Source organism: Dama dama, chromosome 1 (genome assembly GCF_033118175.1).
Source record: "Dama dama isolate Ldn47 chromosome 1, ASM3311817v1, whole genome shotgun sequence".
Classification (NCBI taxonomy): domain Eukaryota; kingdom Metazoa; phylum Chordata; class Mammalia; order Artiodactyla; family Cervidae; genus Dama; species Dama dama.
This window is the reverse complement of record NC_083681.1, coordinates 8736761-8759294: the sequence shown is the minus strand read 5'-3', so window position 1 is coordinate 8759294 and position 22534 is coordinate 8736761. Positions and strand designations below refer to the sequence as shown.

Sequence of the window (22534 nt, the reverse complement as noted above, 5' to 3'; positions counted from 1 at the left end):
ATCTATTCACCTATTGATAGATATTTGACTGGTTTCTAAATTTTGATTTTGTATAGGCATATGCCTCCATTTTGGTAGGGTACTCCTAAGAATTTAATAATCTAGCAGTGTTCAAAGTGTTTCCGGACTACTGACTTCTTCTACTGCCTTTCTCCTTATTTTTCTAAATAGTGTGAACCAAAACATCAATTTTTTATGGGGCCAAAATACTTAATATCTTAAAGTATCTTTTTTATCCTATGAGAAATGGTACTGCCACTTAGATAAGAGAAGGGAAACTGAAAAAGGACCAGTGGCTCATGTCTAGATTTTGAGTCCATAAAAGTCCACTATATGAACCAGGCAAATCCTGTTTTCCTTTATAAACTATCCTGGAAACTTCCCTCCAGACCAAACTGGGTCCATGAGTTTTACTTACAGGGCGGATAGCCCTGGCTCCACACGCATACCAGATTAGCTAAGATTTACAGGCTCAGTGGGAAAAGTCACCACATTTTTGTATTATTACAGAAGAAAATGAGCTAAAAATACTTGCTTCCTTTAGAAAAAGTCAAATACTCTAAAAGAATTGTTTGACCTTTGGAATACAGAAGCATGATAAATTTTGGCTGAATTTCCTATAACTTGCTTAGTTCTCCATTTTTGAAAGTCTGTCATACTATTTATTCTGACTACCTTTGGGAAAAGAGAAGCTTAACGAACTTGTATTTTTAGCTCAGTATTCTAATTTTAGACATTTGTTTGGGATAAAAAGCTTCTTTAGAGATAGACATAACTTTCAACATGAAATGTTTCAACTGAAATCAGTTTTTGTAGACAATCCAAATATGTCCCAAGGCTAATTTTTAAAACAGCTATGCCAGATTTACTCAATTACAAAATAATGTTCATATTCATCCAAAATGTTTTAATTGCAATGGAATGGGTGTATTCTAACTAGGTATATGTAGATATATACAGGCATTATTTTAAGATGAATATTATTAAGAAAGTTTATATGAAATATTTTTGATTAAAAAATTCAGATTATGTAACTTCATTTCATAGTTATCCATATTAAAGTAATTATTTTTCTATAAAGGCACTGGGCTTTCCTGGTGGCTCAGATGGTTAAGAATCTGCCTACAATACAGGAGACCCTGGTTTGATCCCTGGATCAGGAAGATCCCCTGAAGAAGGGAATGGCAGCCCACTCCAGTACTCTTGCCTGGAGAATTTCATGGACAGAGAAGCCCGGTGGGATACAGTCCATGGGGTCACAAAGAGTCGGACACAACTGAGCAACTAAGTTCACAAAGTCACTAGCAAAAATTCTGTACACTCTGAAACATTTTTAATATTTTACTGTAAAGTTATTAATTTTATGCAGTGTGTTCACTTTCACATTTGCAGTCCTTGACTAAGAATACAAGGAATTATAAAGCTTACTCACAGTGAAAACCCATGATCTAATTGTTCTCACTGGCAGCAGGACAGCTTTAGGGAGGAACTCTCTCAGTTAACCTGACTCCACATTCACGCTCCTTTAGAACCTGATGAGGCTTAGCACTGAGTTGGACACTTCTGCGATTTTCCATCTCTATGTGGGGGTGTGTGTGTGTGTTTATGTGGAAGTGGGCCTTACTGTTTTCATATTCACGTGAACTCCAAACTTCTTATATATAAGAAGTGGGGGAGAAGTTGGCCTGTTTGCCTAAATGAATACATGTGGTTTTCCTCCCCAATTCTTGACAGTTTCTTTAAAATATCAACAAAAATGTTTCATCTTCCTTATTGAAGTCTGTGAAATAAATTATGTTCACAGCAGATGAAAATGTTAACAAAAGAATTAATGCTTTGGGGAGGGAGCTACCAAGTCAACTTTAGTTACTTGAAGTCATTTTATCTTTAGCAAATGCTGAGCTATGTAAAAATATACCCATTTTTGGATAACATATGTGTAAACTATATCAATTATACCTCAGTAAAACCAAAAATTACTTCTAATCAACCCTGTTTGGTTGGTTTTGGGGTTTTGTTTATTTTTCCTATAACTAGAAGTTTCAGACCACAGCTGAATATTCATACTTGGTGTGTATGGGTTCTATAATCTATGTGTATGTTATTTGTATTATTGGCCTTACCACATTACGTTTGTTTTCATGCCGTATTCCCTACTATTAATGCTAACACCATCCTGCCACCACTCCCAGTAAATAAAGTGGCATTTTTTTCCCCTTGTTCCTTTCAAGTTCACTTTAGATGAATCCCTAGGTTAGTTGCTCTTAGTCTTGACTCATAAATAGGTTTGATGAGAACTATATGTTTCTGTAGCCTTTCAGGGGATTGGATATCTTAGGCAACTTATAAGAAAGATCAGCCTTCTTATTCACACCTCTAAATTACCTTTCTTTGTAAATGTGGATAGTTGGTTTTCAGTGTCTGCTGACAGTAGAAATTCAGTTGTTAAAGGAAGCAAGAAGTAAAAATCTGACAGCTTCAAACAAGCAATGTGGCAGAATGAGAACATGGAGATTTTGCACATGGCAATTAGCTTTAGCTTCATAAAACCTTAAAAAAATAGAAACGATCAAAAAGGGTAAGACAAAAAGGTGTGAAGGACAATATGAAAAGTACAGCCAGTTTATTAAGTTGTTTCAGTAACGATCTATTTGCTTCGTGTTGCAAGGAGTTCAAAACTAGGTACACAGAAAACAAAAGGATGCCTCTTCTCGAGGCATTGATCTCATCTGGAGCCTGTAATTTTACTCATTTTAAACTTTATTGCTTTTAACATCCTCATATTTTATTGGCAGTGTAAATTCTTCAAAGTGTTTAGAAGCTCTTTTATGCTCCAAAGCAGCCATTAATTTATTCACTTTGTACCCTTAGGGGACAGAGAAGAAATAGTGAAGGAATGATTACAATATCATGTGATAAGTACTGAGATCATACACAGATAACGCTCAGGGTGAGAAGAGAAGCAAAAGGAAAAAGGAGCAAAGCAAAGGTATATCTACCTGACTGCAGCGTTCCAGAGAATAGCTAGGAGAGAGGAAGCCTTAATGGAAACAGTGGCTGACTTAATTTTTCGGAGCTCCAAAATCACTGCAGATGGTGACCGCAACCATGAAATTAAAAGATGCTTGCTCCTTGGAAGAAAAGCTATGACCCACCTAGACAGCATATTAAAAAGCAAACGTCACTTTGCCAACAAAGATCCGTCTAGTCAAGGCTGTGTTTTTTCCAGTAGTCATGTATGGATGTGAGAGTTGGACTATAAAGAAAGCTGAGTGCTAAAGAACTGTGGTGCTTTTGAACTGTGGTGTTGGTGAAGACTCTTGAGAGTCCATCCTAAAGGAAATCAGTCCTGAATATTCATTGGAAGGACTGATGCTGAAGCTTAAACTCCAATATTTTGGCCACCTGATGCTGGGGAAGACTGAAGGTGGGAGGAGAAGGGGACAACAGGATGAGATGGTTGGATAGCGTCACCGACTCAATGGACATGAGTTTGGGCAAGCTCCAGGAGCTGGTGATGAACAGGGAAGCCTGGCATGCTTCAGTCCATGGGGTCGCAAAGAGTCGGACACGACTGAGCAACTAAACTGAAGTGAACTGAACTTTGCATTGATCAATGCAAAGAAATAGAGGAAAATAATAGAATGGGAAAGACTAGAGATCTCTTCAAGAAAATTAGAAATACCAACAGAACATTTCATTCCAAGATGGCCACAATAAAGGACAGAAATGGAATGGACCTAACAGAAGCAGAAGCTACTGAGAAGAGGTGGCAAGAATACACAGAAGAACTGTACAAAAAAGATCTTACTAATCCAGATAACCACGATGGGGTGATCACTCACCTAGAGCCAAACAACCTGGAATGTGAAGGCAAGTGGGCCTTAGGAAGCATCACTATGAACAAACCTAGTGGAGGTGATGGAATTCCAGCTGAGCTATTGAAAATTCTAAAAGATGATGCTGTGAAAGTACTGCAATCAGTGTGGCAACAAATTTGGAAAACTCAGCAGTGGCCACAGGACTGGAAAAGGTCAGTTTTCATTCCAATCCCAAAGAAAGCCAATGCCAAAGAATGTTCAAACTACCACACAATTAAACTCATCTCAAACACTAGTGGAGTAATGCTCAAAATTCTCCAAGCCAGGCTTCAATAGTATGTGAACCAAGAATTTTCAGATGTTCAAACTAGATTTAGAAAAAGCAGAGGAACCAGAGATCAAATTGCCAACATCCATTGGATCATAGAAAAAGCAAGAGAATTTCAGAAAAACATCCATTTCTGTTTCATTGACTACACTAAAGCCTTTGTGTGGATCACAACAAACTGGAAAATTCTTAGAGATGGGTATAGCAGACACTCTACCTGCCTCTTGAGAAACCTGTATGCAAGTCAAGAAACAACATTTACAAATGGACATGGGACAACAGACTGGTTCCAAATTGGGAAAGGAGTAAATCAAGGCTGAATATTGTCACCCTACTTATTTAACTTATATGTAGAGTACGTCATGAGAAACGCTGGGCTGGATGAAGCATGAATTTGAATCAAGATTGCCGAGAGAAATAGCAATAAACTCAGATATGCAGGTGACACCACCCTTATGGGAGAAAGTGAAGAGGACCTAAAGAGCTGCTTGATGAGGGTGAAAGAGAAGAGTGGAAAAGTTGGCTTAAAACTCAACATTCAAAGAACCAAGATCAGGGCATCTGGTCCCATCACTTTGTGGAAAATAGATGGGGAAGCTGTGACAGATTTTATTTTCTTGGGCTCCAAAATCACTGCAGATGGTGATTGTAGCCATGAAATTAAAAGATGCTTGCTCCTTGGAAGAAAAGCTATGACAAACCTAGACAGCACATTAAAAAGCAGAGACATTACTTTATCAACAAAAGCCCATCTAGTCAAAACTATGATTTTTCTAGTAGTTATGTGTGGACGTGAGAGTTTGGACCATAAAGAAAGCTGAATGCTGAAGAATTGATGGTTTTGAACTGTGGTGTTGGAGGAGACTCTTGAGAGTCCCTTGGACAGTTGGATTTCATCACTGACTTGATGGATATGTGTTTGAGCAAGCTCCAGGAATTGGTGATGGACAGGAAGCCTGGAGTGCTGCAGTCCATGGATTTGCAAGTGAGCAAACCAGTCAGTCCTAAAGGAAGTCAGTCTGGAATATTCATTGGAAGGAGTGATGCTGAAGCTGAAGCTCCAGTACTTTGGCCACCTGATGTGAAGAACTGACTCACTGGAAAAGAGCTTGATGCTGGGAATGATTGAAGGCAGGAAGAGAAGGGGACCACAGAGGATGAGATGGTTGGATGGCATCACTGACTCAATGGACATGAGTTTGAGCAAGCTCTGGGAGTTGGTGATGGACAGGGAAGCATGGCATGCTGCAGTCCATGGAGTTGCAAAGAGTCGGACACGACTGAGCGACTGAACTGAACTGAGCATTGTGTTAAAGACAACATTTCCATCTGTCTAATTCAATCTAAAGATGGAGATGGGGTCATTCTGGAGAATTACCTAGAGAAGGTACCTGGATCTTAATAAGAAAAGTGTTTTTTTGTTGTTGTTGTTTTCAGTCAAGAGAAGAGTATATGAAAGACATGGTACCAGAGGAAAACATGCCCTATTACAGACCTACAGTCTGTGGGGAGTGCAAACTGTGTTTGTTTTAAAGTCACTTGTTACCATATAAGATGAAAGTGGGCCGTGGTTGATGTCAGAGACAGAAGATACAGAGAAAACAATGGGATCCCCAGAAGCTCCTAGGAGTGTGAGGTGGCGGTAGGGAATCCATTTTTTGAGCCTGGAAGAAAAGTTGTAAAGTAAGTATGAATGAAGATGGCTTTGTGGGCGCAGCCCAGGGTGACAGGGGGGACTAGAAAAGCATAGATTGTGGCTGTTGACCTCTAGTGTCCTGATCTAAATGGGGGGAGCTAGAAAAAGCAAGAGCACTGTGAGTGACCGGGGGCTTGAGAGTGTGGGCCGGATTTGGAGTAGTAATCATGAGAATGGGAGAAAAAGTAACCAAGAACCACCACCACCACCCCCTCCCCCCCAAAAAAAACACAAAAAACAGTAAGTGGTACTAGAGGCCCAGCCAAGACCAGAGAATTAATTTATGATAATCTGGATAGCTGTATGGTTTTTCTCTTAGCATTTCTTAGCAGTCTCAGTATAGAAATGACACAGGCATATTTTTAGTATTGATTCATTGTTGGAATCTGCTGTGTTGAAACAAAATTTGTGTGTACATCGGGAGTCTTAAAGGTACACGTGTGTATTTACAGTGATCCGCTCAGGGCTTCCCTGGTGGTTCAGTGGTTGGGGGTCCACCTGCCAGTTCAGGGAGCACAGATTCTCGACCCCCGACTCGGGAGGAGGTCTCTGGGTGGCCGGGCCGGTGCGCCAGCTGCCGACGCCTGCACGCTCGGGCCGCGCTCTGCAGCCGGAGGGGCCGCCGCAGCTAGGGAAAGCCCACACACGACAGGGAAGACCCAGCCAGGAATAAATAAAATTTTTTCAAGGAATAAATAAAATGATCAGGCCCGAGTTCAAGCTTGTAGGGAAAAAGAGCCAGTAAACTGGAATAGCAAGAGTTCTACCTCTTACTGGGTGGAGAGAAAATATACGGTCCCAGAAAGCAGGATGAGTATGTGTAAGATTTCTGGGAAGGAGCTTTCTATACCAGTTTAGGATGTGACAGGGGCACTGCTGATTGAAATACAGTAGTGAACGGTATTGTTGCGATGTAGAGATCCAGGGATTTCAACTTTAGATTACTGTATAGATCTTGTTCATGGGTGTTGACAGTTCTCGAGTGGTAAAGTGCAATTTCAATGAAGTGAGACAGTGGTCATTGTCCCAAACGTGACAGGCAGGTTTGGTTTTGAATAGCAAGGTCTTGGCTGTACAAGTGGATGATTTTGAAGTATGTGGGGATAAAGATCATTGGAATCCAGAAATTTACAGAGCTCTCATGCTGAATAAATCATCTGCATAATGTATAAGTAATAAGATATTGCAGCATGTCTTATGACTAATATTGGAATAGTAATGAACATTTTTAAGAAACTTAACAACTGGAGTATGCTATGAAAATGTTTTCTACTGATGAAAAATCGGAGGTATAGTAAATACCTCGTTGCCTAACATAATTGAAGAAAATGGTAACTTTCAGTTACAGTTTAATGAAAATAAAGATGTAACTTTTCTCTCTGTCGTAGTTCATAGACCCTCTGCATTCCGTCATGACTTTCTGGCTAAGAAACCATTTAAAGGATGGTTTATCTAGAAGGCAGAAACCTGAGTAAAAAGTGGTTGTTGCACAGTCTAGAAATGTTGGTGCAGAGCTCAGAGAAAATCTCCACGGCCTCTGGACCCTGTGGTGCTCTGGGAGTGAGGGTCTTGGAGGTGGTGTGTGCCTCTGTGAGTAGGCCAGCCCACTTGCAAGAGGTGGGGTAGTGTCCTTTGTGATAGAAAGCCATGTTTCAAGGCAGACCAAAACTGTCAAGGAGAAGATGTTGATGAGAGCTTCAGAGGCACAGTGGAAATCCTCAGGAAAGGGTACAGTGAATGGACAAAACGGTGAGGAAAGGACAAGCTGGTAATGAAGGTGTAGGAGTTGGCCAGAGTGAAGTGAGCTCGCCTTGAAGCCCTGGGCAGATAAAAAGCTGAGACCTAGAATGTTTGAAAGCATGTTGGGACAGGTGTTCTGAAACAATCAGTAGTAAGGGCCAAAGCTTTTGCTCAGTTTCCAGGTGGTATCCTGCTGAGAAGCTGTTGGATACCCCTGAAGATATCAGTAGCTCAAGACTGAAAAACCTGAAGTCAGATTGAGTCAGTTGATACCAAACAGTGCAGAAAGGCAGTGAGGTGTGTGGGTGTCTTGGTAAATCACCAAATTTTGTTCTTTTGACATTATTTGTATTACTGGTGCCAAATATATAAAACCATATGAGGGTTGGTCAGACTTGCCACCCTACTCTAAAGGAGGGATTTAGGCATGTCTGCCAGAATAAAGAAAATAACAAGAGAAAACTAAGTTAAGTATTTGTTGGGGGGTTAATAAGCCTAGATAAACTTTCAGTTGATATAATTTAATGTTCAGTGACTTGAAATGGAGAGAAGAACTTGGTCCTTCTGACTGGTCAACTCAGTAACTTTTAGATGTTAATACTTAAACTTTATATGCACAGGGTTATGACTTTAATGATAAATTTGTTAATTAGTGGATTGAATCTGTTTGTGTTGATTTTTTTTTTTTTTTTTTTTTTTTTTTTAAGGAATTAGCTCTCCGTAGCCAGTTACCAACACTGGAGCAGGATGGTGGGACTCAAAATCCAGTATCTTCTCCTGGGATGTCTCAGGAATTGAGAACCATGACGACCAATAGCTCAGATCCCTTTCTTAACAGGTTGGTAAGAGTTGCTGCTGGCCAACACCTGAAAAAATCCCAGCTTACGGTGTTCTCCTTAGTGCTTCTATATAATAGGCTGTTTGAACATCCGTGTGGGCCGAAAACCACGGCTGTAAATGAATATCTCCATAAACGGCTCGTACAATAAAGCTTGAGGATTAGACGCTGGCTGCTGTGAGAGGAAGTGAGCTGTTCAGACTTGTAGAGGGGATACTTACTCAGAGTCACGTGTTTGCTTGTGCCTGTGCTGTTGACTAACAGTTACTTGCAGAATCGTGAAGGAACATGTGAATGCCTTTCTATGAAAGCAGAAAGGAAAAAAAAGCATCTTAAACCTGCTTAGGGCAGCATTATAAGGATCTTTGGAAGGAATTTTCCACGTAAGTGTTCAACCTAAGAAGTTTCACTACAGAAGCACTGTAAGGCCTCATATTCTTAAGGGCTATAGGTCAAAGAGAAAGGTTGTGTCTTTTTCAAATAATGTGTTAACATTAAAGAGTATTCAAAAATAGCACAGTTAAGGATGATTTTTAGTGAATTACCAGAAATCTTGGATTTCAGGCATATTGCAAAGATGTTATTATATATAGTGCTGTGTTGAAAACTGCAAGCTGAGACAGATCATCTTCTTTGCCTAGAAAGGCATTTAAAACTAAGACTTAACTACAGTTCTTTCTTGTAGATTGTCAAATATTTATTCAGTTTCAATTTTTAAAATAAGGAACAAATGCTTTCTGGTCTTTGCTTTTGTTTTTAATCAGTTTTAGACAGTGCACTTTTAAGAATATTGAAAGGTATATTGACTTAAGAAGATTATTATGCTACCCTTTCAGTTCTTACAAGTTGAATTGAAAACATCCAGATCCTAAGAAAAAAAGATACCTTGTCATACCAAAATGTTTAGTACAATAAACTTGCTGTCTCTTAAGATTAGTGCTGGTTCCCTGATTGACTGGTTTGGTTTCAAAGACCATCAAAGAAGAAATCAGAAGAGAAATGAAAAAAGTCCTGGAAACAAATGACATTGAAAACAGGACAACTGAAAGGCCATCTAAAATGTATTTAAGTTTTTTATTTACTCTCTGACATATGCAGTTTAAAGTTCTGCCAATAATTGAGTGTATTTATAGAAGATTATAATTCTGAGGTTAATTAGGAAAAGTCATAGCCACAGACCTTTTTTCCCCCCACAGAGGAAATTTCAGATCAGTGTCATTCCAGTACCCATGTTGTTGAAGGCCTGTGTTTATTGGTCCAGGGATAAAATGAGACCATCTAGAAAAAAGGGATGTAGACCGCATATCCTCCTGGTAGTCGTTTGTGCAGATTCTTAGAACTTTTGATAAAAACTGAGCTACAGTTTAAGATTCTATTTTCTGGTAAAGAACACAGAGTGAATCATCCCCAAAGTTGCTGGTCTCAGGGCAGAATCCCATGTCTCTTGTCTGTAGTACCCAAGTTTCTAAAACACACATCTGACTCTTGCATTTTTCATTTCAGAGACTTTGGATGGTCTCCCCCACTGCCTGTGTGTAATTTATGCATATTCCTTAAACTCTAAGCACCTGTTCCCCTGACTTGCCACGGAGTTGCCTCAGTGGTGGTGGTACATTCTCTCGTCTCCCTTTTACTCAGGTGTTTGAAGGCCAGCTCTGGCGTTCCCCTCCATTAAACCTTTCCCCTGTACTTTGAAAGTTTCCTCCTCTGCTCTGAACCTTGTACATGTATTTGTTCACCTCCTTCCCTGAAATGGTGAGCCTCTCAGAAAGCATCAGTTGTGGGCTGCTGTTGTTAACCTCTGATTCCTCAGCCTTGTCTCACCCCTGTCACATAGTAGCAGATGCTCAGTGCGTGTCAGTGGAGGGAGGTGGGGGCGGCAGGGAGCAGTTCCCAGTCAGGGAAATGGCCTTGTGAACCCTGTCCTCAGGAATGCCCCTGCGCTTCCCCTGAGGCCTGGAAAGAACTCTGAACAACTGTGTAGATCCAGCCGTTCTCTAACAGTCTTGAGTGTCTTGATATGTGCCCTGTGGTGAGCAGTGGGAATAGTGATGACTAGGACCAGGCCCTTGTCCCAGATCGAGTCAGGCAAAATAAAAACAAACCACATCCTGAGGGCTTCTCCCAAGTGGCTGCACTGTGCACAAATGGTCTCAGAGGCAAATTTGTGTTTTCTTGGATCTGTGTGAGGCTTTCGAACCTTGCCAAAATCTGACAGAAGCATTAAACTAGTGGTCGCAATATACAGTGTGAAAGAGAGGGGGAACAAGGCAAGTGCATTGAGTAATGTAGGAAAGAAGTTTAGGGGCTTGAGCTCTCAACCTTGAGCAACTGTGAAAGCTCGTTTTTAAAGCTTAGTTATTTTTTGTTTAATTTTTTTGTAAACTGAACAGCTCTTCAAACGTCCAAGCTGTGAGGAGAGTTAAGTTCACACTGTAGTAAGAGACTGTTAAGAATTACAGTTGCCTTTATTTCACACTTTGCTGTAAGATTTTCTAGAATTAGTGGAACCCCCAATTTTACCATCGATGCCACCTGGTGTCTATGTGTTACTAGGTTAGGGAAGTGTTCTGTTTATGAAAGTAATGTTCTGAGGATATTTACCATACTTGTATGTAAATCTGTGATACTTTTTATTCAGCCTAAAATAAAAGTCTGTCTTGGCTCTGCTTTTCTCAAGCTATGTGCCTTGCAGGGTTGTTTTGGTTTTTCTTTTTAATCAGTTCCTTCAGTTGGAACTCTCAGGACTCCTGTTTCATGCTGAGGTGTTTGTTCGGGGTTCCCCCCACTTTCCCGAACAGAAGCAAGGAGATCAAGCTAGTGAGTTCTGTTCTTAGCAGCAGTTACTCGTCTGTTTTGGCCCAGTCGAAAAAGAAATTCTGGTTCTTTATTTAGGGTTGATTTTTCTGGCTCAAACTCTCTGCATGAGCCGAGGAATTCAGCAGGAACCTAGTGCAGGCCTGTCTTAGTATCACTTGGAAGCTGTGTTTTGACCCATGCCTGTGACCCCTGCCACTTGGGGCATGGAGACCTTGAGACAGATGAGCTGTGTGGAGCCCCCCAATTCAAATGGCGTTACACCAAGAGTTTCCTGTCACTCAGGAAAGCCGGGTATATCTTGCTTTTCCCTTATGACCACAAAACCTTAGGAGAAATTTTGGCCCCCTGAGGTTGCCAGTCTGAATTAGGATCAACTTGTCCATTTCGCTTCATAGCACAGGAGCTTGGTGCGGACCCTGAAGGAGGGTGCCTGTTTCAAATGCCGCAGGGCAGGAGTCTTCGCTAATCCTCCGGGAGTCATGTTGGTACTGAGCAAGTGTTTATGTGTTCACCTTGAATCTTTTCTTACGTGTGTTGCGTTGGTCTGTGACCCTCATTCTTCGTAGTGGCACCTACCACTCTCGCGACGAGAGCACAGACAGCGGACTAAGCATGAGCAGCTACAGCGTCCCTCGGACCCCCGACGACTTCCTGAACAGTGTTGATGAGATGGATACAGGTTGGTACTTTTTGTTGCTCTTGGTAATCTAGCTTTCAGTCAGATGCAGTCATTGTATTGCCGGCTCTGATAAACTATAGTGAGCCAAGAGTATTCGGAAGAAAACCAGTTAAGAGCCTGTAAACTTACCTGACCCTGCTTTGTTTCTTTTTAAATAGCATCTTGTAAAAGTCTCTTCCGACTTTTTAAATGTCATGGATGTCTTATCTCTATTTGACATGACTTATTTTAGCATTTAAGATATTGCGTTAATTTAAAATAGTGAGTTAATGGGCAGGGCAGTTAGAAGTCTCTGTTACATGGATATTCATTCTTAATTTTGGAGCGAGAGCTCTGTATTTGATTTATATGTCTCTCTGTGTATGTGATTCTTTGTCTGCTTTCCTCTTTTTGTGACGGTCATTCGTCCAACTTAGGTGACCCGGGGCTCAGGTTGGCAGGTTGGAAAGGCTCGGTGGTGGCCTTACCTCCTTTGTTTGAAGAGTTGCAGGAGCTTGAAAACCTGCCCCCCTGGGGTGGTGATAGAACCCTTGCTCCCCGTGGCTTACCGTTTGACCTAGACTTGGCGGCTGTCAGCGGGCACAAGCTGGCTGGACAGTGAAGCAGCTCTCCAGCTAGCTGGCCACTTTTGGGAGCGTTTGGCGGGGCTTCTGTGCTGCTGTGCATCCAGCCCATGGCTCCGGTGTTCCTGGGAATCCACACCACCCTCTCCTCATCTGGATCTTAAATCATCTGTACGAGTCACCTCAATGCCATCTCCTTCGCAACACCTTTCCTTACTCCTCTCTCCCCAGTTTCTCCCTTCTCGCTAAACTTTTATAACAATTAATGGATTATGTTAGTTTTTCTGAAAACATATTCCACTGAAGTGTTCAGGAATGTTAACATCGTCATGGGCAAAAAAGGGTTCTTGGCCAGGTAAGTTTGGGAGACCTGTAAGCAAAGCTAGGAAGACTTACTTTTCCAAGGACTTCTGGGAGGCATGGTTTTACTGTTGTGAATGTGAGTCTCCCAAGAGTGGGATAGAGTTTCCTGCAGCCTTTTTATTTTATTCTGTTCCGTAGTGTGTACTTAGGAGGAAGACAGGTATACACCATTCATCTTTATGTTTTATCTTATCATGGTGGTGCATGCCTGGCGCAGAGGCAAGTCCTGATGCTATAGAGTCATACCTGTTCTTTCTCTCTCGCTGTATATAATTTTTCAACAAACTTTTTTTCAGGACCCCCATCAGTGCTTAGCACGTGGTAATAAGCGGTCAGGCTTGTTCAGTATCTGAACAGATGAAACAGAAGGAAACTTGGCGTTGTTACTTTGCCGTCTGTGGGTTGTTTGGCCTAAAGTAAACTGTGGGCATCAGTGGAGGAAGTCCATCAGGAATGCGTTTCTTTCCATTTGTGTGTGGACCTCTATGCTCACATGATGTCGGCTTTTCGAAAAGGACCTGTTTTCTTTGTGTCTCTCTCTGGTCCCTCTAGGTGACACTATCAACCAAAGCACCCTGCCCTCCCAGCAGAACCGTTTCCCAGACTATCTTGAAGCCATTCCTGGGACAAACGTGGACCTCGGAACCCTGGAGGGAGATGGGATGAACATAGAAGGGGAGGAGCTGATGCCGAGCCTGCAAGAAGCTTTGAGCTCCGACATCCTCAACGACATGGAGTCTGTTTTGGCCGCCACCAAGCTAGATAAAGAAAGCTTTCTTACATGGTTATAGAGCCCTCAGGTAGACTGAATTCTAAATCTGTGAAGGATCTAAGGAGATTAAGACCTATACCTGAAATTTCCAGTTAAGCCAGGGGCAGTCTTCTGGCTAATACAGAAAAGATGAACAAACGTCCAGCAGGATTCTTTCATCCACTACTTTGCTCTTCCTTGTCCATTGCTGCTGTTAATATATTGCTGACCTCTTCCATAGTTGGCTCTAAGGAATCAAAAAAACTGTTGTTTCTTTTGCTATTATAACTACTGTTTGTTTTGGGGGCTGGGGGAAGTGAGCCTGTTTGGATGATGGATGCCATTCCTTTTGCCCAGTTAGATGTTCACCAATCATTTTAACTGAACACTCAGACTTGGAAGTCAAATGCTTCATGTCATAGCATTTAGTTTGTTCAAGCAGTTTTTCTTCAGCTGCCTTTGGCCAGTGGAAAAACACGACTTACTGGTCTAACAAGCCAAAAATGTTGTATCTGATGTTTAGTACTTAGACTGATTTGAAAAGCTAGCTGAAACCAAGGCTGAAGACTGTTTTACTTTCAGTGGTTTTTTTTTTCCTCCTAGTGCTATCATTAGTCACATAGTGACCTTGATTTTATTTTAGGAGCTTATAAGGCTTGAGATAATTTCCATAGAAATATATTAATTATTGCCACATACTCTAGTATAGATTTTGATGGGGTTTATCGTGGGTTTGTTTTTTTTTTTTTTTTGTCTTCATCGGGATTTTTATTGTCTTAGGGGTTTTTCCTTTTTTCCTCAGAATCTAGGCAAATTACCATTGTAGTGCATCTGTTTATACTTCTAGCTTGGGACAGTTATTGTAGTTCCTTTGGTAAATCTACATGTCCTGGTTTTTTTTTAACCATCTTATTTAAATCTTGGTAATCAGCTCTCTCTATATATACCCACACACACACTTATAATGTTTATGATAGTGTGATAGCAGAATGTATCTTTTTTTTTTTTTTTTGAGTTTTCCCTATTTTCCAATTTATTTTAAAACAGTAGCTATGAATGTATGCATTTAGAATACAAGACTAGTCATTTATATTTCACAAGTAGTTTAAATCCGGTTAGGGGTAGCGTGCAGGTGGTGGTGGTGGTTTAGTGTTCTAGAAAGGGCTGTTCTTATGGATGGTGCCGCGAGGAGTCCTGTATGCCCTCTGGGCACACAGTGGATATTATCTGCTGAATTTGTAAGAAGTAAACAAGAAATGGCTTTATTATCCCCTTTAACTTTGAAAGATTACCTTCGCCTTAGTTTTGGAAGTAAAGTCTAGTAGTTTAGTTCTCTTTTATAATGAACACATTAAAGACTACATTGAAATATTGCCTACGAAATTGTTTTTACTTATAAAATTTGCTCCTACTTTTATATGCTGAGAATTTACCCTGGATAGTATATGGGATACTCTAAGGTCATAAGTTAGCTGGTAAAGTGATCAGATTAATGTATATTACTAGTTGATTTTAGCAAAGAAATAGAGATAATCATGATTATACTTTTATTTTTACTGGAAGAGATATAACTAGAGTATGTGTCTACAGGAATAATAATGTTTTCCAAAGAGTATTTTTAAAGGAACAAAATGAGCATGAATCAACCCTTCAATATAAGCTATGAAGTAATACTTGCTTGTGAATTATAGTGGCATCAACTAGCACCTCTGCGATTAAGGGTCTTTCAATGTTTATAGAATAAGCCCTTATTTTCAAGGGTTTATAAGACATAAAATCTCTCTTTTCCTGGCTAAAACTGCTATGAAAAGCCTCAGCTTAGGAAAACAGGTGGGGTTTTTTTTCTGATTACAAAATGTAAGTATTTTGACCCTTCAGTTTAGAGGACTGCAAAAGTTGGAAGTTTTATATTAGGTAATTTCAGTGTTCAAAATGCAGTCATGTTATATATATTGATTCATAGGCCAATCATTCATAATAACTGACTCTAAGGCTATTATTAAAACAGCAGAAAGATTAAATCTTGAATTAAGTCTGGGGGGAAATGGCCACTGTGCAGATAGATGTATTGATTTTTTTTTTTTTAAGAGGAATAATGAAATTCTGCCTAGAACGCATATTTGAGTTTATGGATGGATGATACAGCATGTTGGCTTTTTTATATGCAGAAGATCAAAGCTACTTAGAAGGAGTGCCTACAATTTGCCATTAAGCCACAAATTACGATCTCATCTTATATATCAGCAGAGTAGCTTTAGATTAGGGGAGAGGGTGGGGAAATGGGAGGGGGGTTGTGAAGATTTAGTGGGACCTTGATAGAGAACTTTATAAGCTTCTTTTTCTTCAATAAAAACTTGTCTTGCATATTGCTGTCATTAAAGGCAGTTGTTCCTAAAATTTCAATCACTTAAGTACACCCACAAAACAAAAATATGGAGTTCTTCATTCCCCCTCAACTTGGATTTACCCAGTTATACCTCAGTGCTGTAGCAGCACCATGGTGCCTGGAGGACGTGGTGCTTTGACCTAATTGTACCCATTGTACTGACCTGAAGGAGACCTAAGCCTTTCTCTTTCTGAGTTTGAATCACAGCCTTGATGTGGTCTTTCTTGTTTTTTGTCCTTGTTCCTAATGTAAAAGTGTTTAACTGCTTCTTGGTTGTATTGGGTGGCATTGGAATAAGATTTTAACTGGGTATTCTTGAATTGCTTTTACAATAAACCAATTTTATAATCTTTAAATTTATCAGCTTTTTACATTTGTGTTCTTTTTAGTTAGGGCTTATTAGATCTACTTATGGTTGATGGAGCATATTGATTGGTAGTTTCAGATTTTCCAGAGCACTATTTGTTATAATAACCATTTTCTAAACAATAGTGCTTTAAAAAAAAAATTAGAAAGTTAACTTTTATACAAATGGTGTTGCTGTTTTAAGTATTCATACTAAATAGATGCATTTTATATGGAACCTTGGCAGAAACACTAAAATTTTAAAAGTAAAACTAATTGTGTAATTCATAATTTATACTAATCAGTGTTGAAACTCAAACAGTGCAAAAGTGGGAGGCAATATCCAGTGATTTACAGTTTTATAGCCTCTTCACATCTGAGAAATGAATGCTCAGATCAATTTTATCTTCCATAAGCATGTTTTTATAAGAATTGTGGGTGTGCCTATCTTAACAGTTGTTTTCTGTGTCTTGGCAAAATATTCTCCACATTTTAAATGTTTTATATTAGAGAATTCTTTAATGCACAGTTGTCAAATATATATATATAGTACCAATGTTACCTTTTTATTTTTTGTTTTAGATGTAAGAGCATGCTCATATGTTAGGTACTTACATAAATTGTTACATTATTTTTCTTATGTAATACCTTTTTGTTTGTTTATATGGTTCAAATATATTCTTTCTTTAAACTCTTCTTTGTTGTTTTTAACAATTAATATACTTAAAACTTTTTTGACTTCTTAATGGGTCTTCCAGTAGAACAAGTGCAAGTAATAAAAGGTGATTATAGTGGTAACTAACTGGCAGACAGGTTAAACTTAAGGTTGGTCTGGCACTTGGAACTTTTGTAGTGTGGATATAATTCTTTGAACCATTATGTTCTGTACTCTTCCTGTAAACCATCCTCAATGATAAAAGTGTGTAAGCAGAACTGTATCCCCTTCAAGTCTTAAATGATTGTTAATAGCAGCACAGAAGAAAATAGTGTTTCTTTCAAAACAGCCTTTGGTTTTATATCTCCAAAATAGAATACTTAATGTGCTATGCCAACTCACTTCAGTCTTGTCGAACTCTTTGCGACCCTGTGGACCATAGCCCACCAGGCTCCTCTGTCCGTGGGACTCTCCAGGCAAGAATACTAGGGTGGGTTGCATGCCCTGCTTCAGGATATCTTTGCAACCCAGAGATCAAACCCATGATTCTTATTTCCTGCATTGGCAGGTGGGTTCTTTATCACTAGCGCTACCTGGGAAGCCCTATAATACTTAGGAAAATTTTTAGGTATTATTTTATAAATTAAAACACTCACAGATTTAAGTGGTAGGCTCTGAACTTTGAAGAAGTAGATTTGATTGTCAATCGTTTATTTTTGTGTGTATATAATATCTTAATTATTGACGTGGTTTTGGTGAGGCAAGTCTGAAAACAGTGTTATGATAGTAAAACATTTTGTGGAACTTGAAATTGATTATTCCCCTTCTGCAAAATGCACAAACCCCTACTGGCTGTACATTTTAACACCAAACCACACTGTGTGTCTGTAGACACTGCCCCTCCCACTAGGGAGCTACTCACAAGAGGCGGTACGCTTTACACTGGATGGCGTGCAGTCCTTCTGGAGTCTGTGAACCAGAATTCTACAGCCTTCAGGTAACTGATGTAGTCAGTCTGAGTCAGTAAGATTCTCAGAGGAATATACTAATTTGGATTTGGGAAAAACAGCCTCTAAAGAGAATAAGGACTAGTAATGGGAAGTGGTGAGCAGACCAGTGAGTCTGCTGATTTCCATCCTGTCGGCTGAGGTTTAAAGGAAGAACAGCGTCAAGGACCCCATCACATGTTCTCTCCTTCTGTAATGACAGCTGGGCCATCCCTGGTCCTGGCAGCCATCACTTAGACCGAAAATCTGGCTTTACGTGGTGTTTAGGGTAAATCCATGTACTGCTCTCTTGGGCTTCAGGGTTGCACGCACACTGGGCTTCTGGAATCAACCTTATCTCTGGCAGGGCGACTTGTCCCTATCCTGCTTTAAACTATTGCCATTTAATTTATTTAAATAGTTCTGAAAACTTTCATAAACAATCCTCTTCAATTAAAAATTTTCTGAGTTAATATCAGATGAGAATTCTGTGACATATAGTGCTGCAGTTATTCCAAATCAAACATGAAATGTTTTTTGCCATATCATCTGGATACAAAAAGCTCTGATACAAGTGAAATTAATCATTTTCTAACCATAAACATAGCCTTAAACTGGTAAATGTAATACTACCACAAATGAAAACAGTTGCAGAATCAAGGCACTAGCAAAATAAGGTAATGTTTAAAGGATACTGTGAATTTTTTTAATCTGTCATATTTTAACCACAAACAAAACTCCTGAATCAGGTGACTTGACATCTAAACTGAGAGGACTCTGTTAGAAGTTGAAAACAAAATGAGACAAAACTGGATCTGTGTGTTGCTGATTGGAGATGTCTGAGTGAAGAGCCTATTTCTGTAAAATTCCTAAATAGCTAATCTGGCACTTGGATTTCTTTTTTTTTTTTTTTTTTTTTTTTAAGTGAACTATTAAATACTAGAGTTACTGTAACTTTGTGAAGTTGATACTGGTTTGTATTGCAAAGTCAGTGAATGGACAATATCTTATTCAGTCACTCAGTCGTGTCCAACTCTTTGCGACCCCACGGACTACAGCATGCAGGTCAGTGCTTGATTCTTACTAAAAGAAACCTCTCCAAAAAACAAACAAACAAACAGCATCTAAGTCAGGAGGGTATCCTATTAGCATGACTTAAATTATTTCTTAGGCTTAGGACACAATTTCACCCATGTTTCCTTACGTCTCGAGTATCTTTTGAGACTGTAGTCCCTATGACCTTCACATAGGACTTCACATGTGGACTTCACAGAGTCCATATAAAGTAGTCTATGAGTTAAACATCACCTTTTGGGTATAATTTTCATTGTAGGATTCTCAAAGTCACATCTCAGTTCCATTTAAGGATGTATTTGTGAGCTACCAATCAAGTTTTTGTGTAGAGTAGATTTACCCAGGATTAGATGATGATATATGTAGCTAATTAGAAGAGAAGTTCATTTTCTTTAAGTTGTAGGTTAAATGGCAGAACCTGAGGAAAAAGCACTGCTGCATGAGTGCTGTCTCCCTGAACTGCTAAAGCCAACAGTGATGAATGGACTAGGAAATTGAAGATCATTTCTCCTTAATTGGGCTTTATAGCAACTTGTGTTTATCTACAGCTGGGGTTCAACAGAGGCATCTCATTGGCTCAGTGATGAGGATCTGAATAATGGTCAGAATATCACAGCTGTATGAGATTGCAGTCACTGGGGTGACCATGAAATAGGACCTTAGATTTTATGAAAGATACAGAGTCATATTCATGAAGCATCAGGCTGCTGAGTAACTTGAAGTCACACTGCAAAGCTACATGTGCAGTACCTACTGAAGAAGGCCATTTGCTAAAGTATTTTCTCCAGACACCAAGAAATCTCTTGAGCCCTATAAAATAACCTCAATAAGACTGGCCAGAGTAGAAAGTGGGCTCGAGATTTAGTTGTCTCTTACAATCTAAATCTTAAATAGCATATGCCCATGTATTGTCCAGTCAAAAAGTGGCTGATGCCTTACAGGAAATAGGTTATGTTATAAACAGTTCAGAACTACACACATCCCCCCCTTTATTTTTTTAGCCGCACCACAGGGCACCTGGGATTTTAGTTCCCTGGTCAGGGATCGCACCCATGCCCCTGGCATTGGAAGCCCAGAGTCTCAACTGCTGAACTGCCAGAGAAGTCTCACCCAGGACTCCCTCTGAGGGTGCATCATTGATCTAAAATGGAGCGGAAAGCCCTGGCTGAATCTGAAATGTTGTTCAGGGAATTTAACATTGACTAAATAACTATTGACCAAATCCCAATCAGTTTTCCAAAATCCTTAAAGCAAATTTCTCAAGGCCTGAACATTCCCAACAGTTTTAAGTGTTGTACCATGCTAAATGTTGCAAAGTTCAAAAGCAGATTCTTCCCCATCAAGGTTACATCCCAGTGCCATCACTATGGGAGTGGAAGACTGAAACTTCTATCAAGGGTCAAGTGAAAATATAATTTACACAATCTCTGACAATGGTTATAAGGACCAAAACAAAATATAGGAATAACTGGTAAGTTACTGACATTCTTTAAAAGCAACGTTTTTCAACATGAGTATGATCTTTCTCATCTTTACATTGTTATTGAATAGTTCAAAATGATCGTTCAAACTTGAGTAGGTCTACTCAGGGTACTTGCATAGTTACATGAGTCTGCTTGCTCTCATTGGTATGCACTCCAAGTGACTTACCCCTCCCATTTTTATCTAAATATGCTTTGATATTTTTTTCAACAGCAATGAATAGTATTCTATAATAATTATCAAAATGTTTATACATGTTACTTGGAAAACTCAGCAGTGGCCACAGGACTGGAGGTCAGTTTTCATTCCAGTCCCAAAGAAGGGCAGTGTGAAAGAATGTCCCAACTACCAGACAATTGTGCTCATTTAACATGCAAGTAAGATTATGCTCAAAATCCTTCCCAGCTAGGCTTCAGTAGTATGTGAACCAAGAACTTCCAGATGTACATGCTGGATTTGGAAAAAGCAGAGGAACTAGGGATCAAATCGCCAACATTCATTGGATGATAGAGAAAGCAAGGGAATTCCATAAGAACACCTACATCTGCTTCATTGACTATGCTAAAGTCTTTGACTGTGTGGACCACAGCAAACTGGAAAATTCTTCAAGAGGTGGGAATACCAGACCACCTTACCTGTCTCCTGAGAAACTTGTATGCAAGTCAAGAAGGAACATTTAGAACCAAGCAACTTGGAACAACTGACTGATTCCAAATGGGGAAAGGAGTATGATAAGGCTGTATATTGTCACCCTGTTTATTCAACTTACATGTGGAGAGTACATCATCTAAAATTACAGGCTGGATGAAGCACACGCTGGAATAAAGATTGCCAGAAGTAACAATAACCTCAGATATGCAGATGATACCATTCGAATGGCAGAAAGTGAAGAGGAACTAAAGAGCCTCTTGACGAGGGTGAAAGAGGAGAGTGAAAAGCTGGCTTAAAACTCAGCATTCAAAAAACTAAGATTATGGCATCCAGTCCCATCACTAATGGCAAACAAAAGGGGAAAAAGGAGAAGCAGTGACAGACTGTTTTCTTGGGCTCCAAAATCTCTGTGGACAGTAACTGCAGCCATGAAATTCAAAGACACTTATTCTTTGGAAGGAAAGCTATGACAAACCTAGACAACACATTAAAAAGCAAAGACATCACTTTGCCAACAAAAGTGTATAGTCACAGCTATGATTTTTCTAGTAGGCTTGTACAGATGTGAGATAAAGAATGCTGAGCACCAAAGAATTGATACTTTCGACTCGCGGTGCTGGAAAAGACTCATGAGAGACTCTTGGCCTGCAGGGAGATCAAACCAATCAATCCTATAGGAAATCAACCCTGAATATGCATTGGAAGGACTGATGATGAAGCTGAAGCTCCAGTACCTTGGCCACCTGATGCGAAGAGCCAACTCATTGGAAAATACCCTGATGCTGGGAAAGATTAAGGTCAGGAGGAGAAGAGGGTGACAGAGGACGAGATGGTTAGATAGCATCACCCACTTGATGAACATGAATTTGATCTAACTCTGGGAGATGGTGAAGGACAGGGAAGCCTAGGGTGCTGCGGAACTTTGTGTGGGAGCACAAAGATTTGGACATGACTTAGCAACTGAGAAAAAAACAGCAGAACCTTACTTGATCATGCCAAGTCCTTTAAGGTATTAGTACTGCCTCTCCTAAGTGCCTTAAACCTAGGTCCAAATCCCACCCTATGTGAAGTGACTGGTAAAAGTTGAGGGCATGGCCCGTAACTGGGGAACCTGTGCACACAGGTGAACTATACTCACGGGGCCTCTTCCATATATATCTCTGGCCTCACTACAGGGGAGACTGTGCCTTCATACAGAGCTAACCCTAGAAAGACTGCCACAGCATCGCAGTGCTCTTGGTTATCAAGGCTAATGCTACGTTTTTGAGAATCATGTATACGTAGATTCAAGAAACGATGCTGTCAGGTCATATTCTAGTCTTGAGTACTGGTATGGTAACTTCCTCAAGTTGTTCA

General features: G+C 39.9%; 1 protein-coding gene across 8 annotated transcripts in view; it reads left to right on the top strand.

Moving 5' to 3' along the window:
* YAP1 (Yes1 associated transcriptional regulator) overlaps nt 1-17386 on the top strand; it is a 126685-nt gene extending 109299 nt beyond the window's left edge. For 5 of the 8 annotated variants that reach the window (XM_061143472.1, XM_061143436.1, XM_061143455.1 and 2 more), the window contains 3 exons: nt 8293-8423; nt 11810-11922; nt 13401-17026. In XM_061143472.1, coding sequence (XP_060999455.1) covers nt 8293-8423; nt 11810-11922; nt 13401-13639 — 483 coding nt within the window. In that variant the 3' untranslated portion in view covers nt 13640-17026. Of the gene's footprint in view, nt 1-8292; nt 8424-11809; nt 11923-13400 lie in introns of all 8 variants that reach the window. The other 3 variants (XM_061143417.1, XM_061143445.1, XM_061143407.1) reach the window with 1 other exon arrangement.
* The last annotated feature ends 5148 nt before the right edge of the window (nt 17387-22534 follow it).